Raw genomic sequence first — 5,000 nt, forward strand, 5'->3', positions numbered from 1 at the left:
ATAAAGAACAAAAATATTATAATCTTTTTTTCTTCTCACGTCGATTAAATCAAATTAAGATAACAATTACAATCAAATACTCGCAAGTATTTGAAACAATTAAGTGCGCACATATTCGATCCAATAATTAACTACTAGATGACATTAAAAAAAAAAAAAAAAAAGAAAAAAAAAATCGATTAATACTCTTTTCTTGGTTTGTTTTTGCTTTTTGTTTTTTGTTTTTTTTTTTCTTTCGAAGCCTTTTTAGATTTAACTTTCTTTTTTTGTTTTACACTTTTTGATCGTAAAGTGACACGATTAAAAAGCGTTCGTTCTCGGAAAGAAATAATTAATTTAATAAAGAAAAATTATAAAGAAGAAAAAAAAAAAAGAAAAAAAGAAAAAAAAAAGAAAGAAAGAAAGAAAGAAAGAGATAACTTGGAAAGTTTTGGCTGACTCTCTACCATCGTCCTTCATTATAGATTCCTTGGATAAAGATCTAATGAGAGAGAGAGAGAGAGAGAGAGAGAGAGAGAGATAGAGAGAGAGAGAGAGAGAGAAAGAGACAAAGAGAGAGAGAGAGAGAGAGGGAGATGCAAGAACGATTAGAAAATCGAATAAAGTCATGGTCTCAATGGGGAATATTAAACGAGGAGGACCAATAAAGAACAATGGACGTTTATACCACGTCAAGGAGTTTAAGCACGTTTCGATAGGACCCTCCCACCATAAAGGAAAGTTTCATATTGGTAGGTGTTCTTAAAGTGATTAACTTTGGAGCACACACCGGACTTCGATTAGTTGGATATAACTTTGAATTTCCTCTAACGCGCGCATACACACACACACACACACACATATATATATATATATATGCATTCTCTCTTTCTCATGACGATGCAAATCGATAGAAAGAAACTTTCAAGGTTCCTGCGTATGCAAGATCGTCGAATAATTTTTACGGCGCGAAGTACTTCAAGTTAGTGAAAAGAAAAAAAAGAAGCGAAGACAGATAGATGGAAGAAAAAAGGAAAAAGGAAGGGAAAGTTGGGACTGAGGGGAGGTGGGAGGGGGAAAAAAAAGAAAAAGGAAAGAAAGGAGAAGAAAAAAAAATTGTCCTCGCGATCGGCATAGAAATAACTTGAAATTTCCAATTTGTTCGTAGAACCCACTCATGGCGATTTATATTTTATCGAAGAGAAAGAAGGGCAGAGATAGAGAGAGAGATAGAGATAGAAAAAGAAAGAAAGAGAGAGAGAGAGAGAGAGAGAGAGAGAGAACATAATGCACTTGCGGTTTTCGCGACTTCGCAAACTAATCTTAAGGTTAAAACTGTCCTCCTACAAGCCAAGTTAAAAGTTCTCCTTTGCACGGCGACTTCAATAAAAAAAAAAAAAAAAAAAAAAAAAAAAAAAAGAAAAAGAAAAAGCGTTCGAAGAGAATGTAGAAGGAAAAGTAGGAAGTTGCGAGATAAAGTGGCGAGATCAAGACGACGGGATGAAGAGACGGGGAGGGGGGGAGGGGGGGCGGGAGGTATGGGATGGATTGGGAAAGGGATGAAGGATACAAAATAAGAAGAAAGAATGAAAGAAAAAAAAAAAATAACAAGAGAGAAAATTAAAAGATAAGAGAGAAGGAAGAAGGTTGGAAAGATGAGGAAGGAAGAAAAAAAGAAAAAGAAAAAAAAAAGAAAGAAGTAACACGCACGCTCTCCTCCAATACTCTATCAATATCCTGACACTGATCAAAGATCATTTGTCGTTCGTATAATAATAATAATAATAATAATAATAATAATAATTGAAAGATAAAAAAGAAATTAATAAATAAAAGAATCAATAATCAATCAATGAAATTGCTGTGGGTTTTCGAAAAATCTAACGTCTCCTATTATTTCTGTTACTTCTTTTTTTTCTTTTTTTCTTCTTTCTTTTTTTTTTTTACCTTTTTTTTAACAGGCAAAGTTCTTTGAAACATTTCGTACCGATGTACGGATCATTCTTCTCGTAAAAATATATAACGAAAAAATGTAGCGCAGAAAGAAAGAAAGAAAGAAAGAAAGAAAGAAAGAAAGAAAGTAAAATGGAAAGAAGGAAAGGAAGAAAGAAAAGAAAAAAAAGCAAAAAAGGAGAAAGGAAGAAAGAAAAGATTTTATATATATATATATATATATATAATTTCTATATATATAGAAAATAGGTTCTCTCAGCAGCGCGTAAAACGAATTTGCATGGTTCGGATAAATCGACGATAATCCGAATAGATGAGAAAGCTCGGTACTCGTTCGTTTCACGGTCGATGATTCGAACGATAATGCGACGAAATAATGTCTCAAAACTCTCTTCTCTCCTTCCGCCGCCGCGCCCCCCCCCCCATCCCCGATCCACTCATCTTCTCCATCCACTCAACACCCTTTATCTTCTTTCCTTCTTCTATTTTTATCTCCTACTACTTGACTCACCCTCCATTGTTATGTTATCGCTCAGCTTCATCTCGACCCATTGGAAGACATCTCTGTCCCTTCGACGTCGATCTTGAAATCATTTGGATTCTAATTCTAACGGTGTTGGTGATAGAGAAAAAAAGAAAAAAAAAAGAAAAAAAAAAGGAAGAAAAAAATATATAAATAAATAAATAAAAAAAACAAAGAGATCCTTATCAGAATGAAAAATCTTCTTCGTCCTCTTTCTTCTGTTTTTGTTTGTTTGTTTTTCCTTTTTTTTTGTCCTTGCGATCGATGACGTCACCTCGATAATGCCATAATTTTATCGTAATTTCGAGGAAATTATTCTTTTTTTTTTTTTTTGTTTTTTGTTTTTTCTTCCTTTCTTCTTCCTCAATCCTCCTCCAGTCGCCGTAACAATGCAATGAAACGGGACGGACGGATGTACGGATGATCCACAGAGACAGGAAAAAAAAATTCGTTATCCTTTAACGATATAGATCTTTCGTATTATTTTTCGAGTCTATGGATATCCATTTGGACGACATGATCCAGAGTTTATTTATTTATTTCGTTCGTTGATTATGTCTGTAACAAAACGAAAGAATATGAATGAAAATATTGTTCAGTGCATTATATCCGACGATTACGAATTTTTTACGAGACTTTGTTGTTTTTTCTTTTCTCTCTTTTTTCTTTTTTTTTTTTTTTTTTTTTTTTTTTTTTTTTTACTTCTTTTAAAAGAAAATTAAAAGAAAAGAAAAAAAAGCAGTTAATTACATTTAAGTACTATTTACAAATGGATAAACAAAAATCGATTTCGTATAAACTTTATCGTTTATTAGAACGAAGTGACACCTTTTGAATAATCTACTTGACATTTTCAATCTTATTTCTGTTTATCTCAAGAAATCTTTTCGATATCATTATTATTCGATATTATTATTATTATTATTACGAGATAAGAAAAAGGAGAGATCCGATAGAAAAAAATACACGGTAATGGAGTTAAAAAAAGAAAAAAAAAAGAAAGAAAGAAAAAGAAATAGAAATAAAATAATAAAGAAAAAAGAAAGAAAGAAAAAAGAGAGAAGAAAAAAAGAAAAGCAAGAAGAAACATGATAAAAAAATAATCGATAGTTCCCTATAATAAATCTATGATCTTTACGTTGCATTATCTCTTCCCGTTAAGTAAATATGTATTTGTAAATATGTACTTTATGCGTACAAAACGTAAATCATTAATGATCTCGTTAAAATCTTTACGTATGATCGTATGATCGTATCAAACGTGGATGACCTTTAATCGAAAAGGTTAACGAGCCAGTAAGATGACAGAGCGCATAGATCAGAGATCCCCGTGAAAGGAAACGAAGGGAACAATCCTACGCTTACTACCTTGAAATAAGACGATAGATTTAATTAAGCATTTCAACCTGAGAACTTAATAATTACCATTCACCCACACACACACACACACACACACACACACACTCACATGCGCGCGTACGGATCGTAGTTCCTTCCTGGACGTTCATTGTACAGGGTGGATCGAAAAGTTCTTAGGTGTATCATTTTTAAAAAGTACGATCAATCATTCTCGAAACTTTTTAAGCCACCGATTCGACCTGTAGCATTTCGCAGTCTGACGAAGAAAAAAAAAAAAGAAGAAAAAAAAAAAAGAAATAAATAAAAAGAAATTAATCTCCCCCAGAAACTTTTTGACTTTTATCAAAATTAATTTTTTCACAATTAATAATCGCTTATAAAAAGCAATTAATTTCTTTTTCTTTTCTTTTTTTTTTTTTTTTGTTTTTTTTTCTTTTCTTTATCACCTAAAAACTTTCTATCCAGTCTTTCATCCAATGACTTTCGTTGCGCCCTGTATAACGTGAGAAATGCAATGCGGTTTTAATGGGGCTGAGGAAGGATGACGAAAAAAGAAAAAAAAAAGAAAAAAAAAAAAGGAAAAAAGAGAACGAAAAAAAATCAATTGAATCCTCTTTTGTGTCATTCTTTTAAGTATTGTCGTACGAGTGCGGAGAGTGGGGGGGGGGGGTGTGTGAGAAAAAAGAAATGAAAAAAAAAAAAGGAGACAAAAAAGAAGAAGAAAAGAGAAAACGATAACACTTCGAAAATCAAAACAATATTCTTGATAAAATATTTTCCGACGTAAATATCAAGCTTCGTTAATTCGTTTACAGAAAATATGAAATATACATTTATCGATTATGAATTTCTAATTAATTATTAATCACGGGGTACATTGAAACAAGAATAATTATTTCCGTACGAGCATTGCGAGTAAACGAGCAAGTGTATATATATATATATATATATATATATATATATATATATATATATGATAAATACATGCATATGTACATACATATATATGGACGTACAAACACACACACACACACACATATATATATATATATATACATATTCGAAAGACAAAAAGAAAATACATATATATCTCTCATCTCGATGTTGTCCCTAAAAGAAAATATTCGTAACCAATACAAAAGGGAAAAAAGGTCACGCGTACGACCAGGAGGCCACTGGCTTTACC

General features: G+C 31.8%; 1 protein-coding gene across 5 annotated transcripts in view; it reads right to left on the bottom strand.

Annotated features, from left to right (window-relative positions):
• The window catches only part of LOC124952689 (probable serine/threonine-protein kinase mkcC), a 69,365-nt gene that overhangs the window by 50,642 nt on the left and 13,723 nt on the right, over window positions 1-5,000 (bottom strand). For all 5 annotated transcript variants that reach the window (XM_047502945.1, XM_047502953.1, XM_047502946.1 and 2 more), the window contains one exon: window positions 2,444-3,013. In XM_047502945.1, the coding sequence (XP_047358901.1) occupies window positions 2,444-2,474 (31 nt within the window). In that variant the 5' untranslated portion in view covers window positions 2,475-3,013. The remainder of the gene's footprint in view (window positions 1-2,443; window positions 3,014-5,000) is intronic.

This window comes from Vespa velutina, chromosome 10 (genome assembly GCF_912470025.1).
Source record: "Vespa velutina chromosome 10, iVesVel2.1, whole genome shotgun sequence".
Classification (NCBI taxonomy): Eukaryota; Metazoa; Arthropoda; class Insecta; order Hymenoptera; family Vespidae; genus Vespa; species Vespa velutina.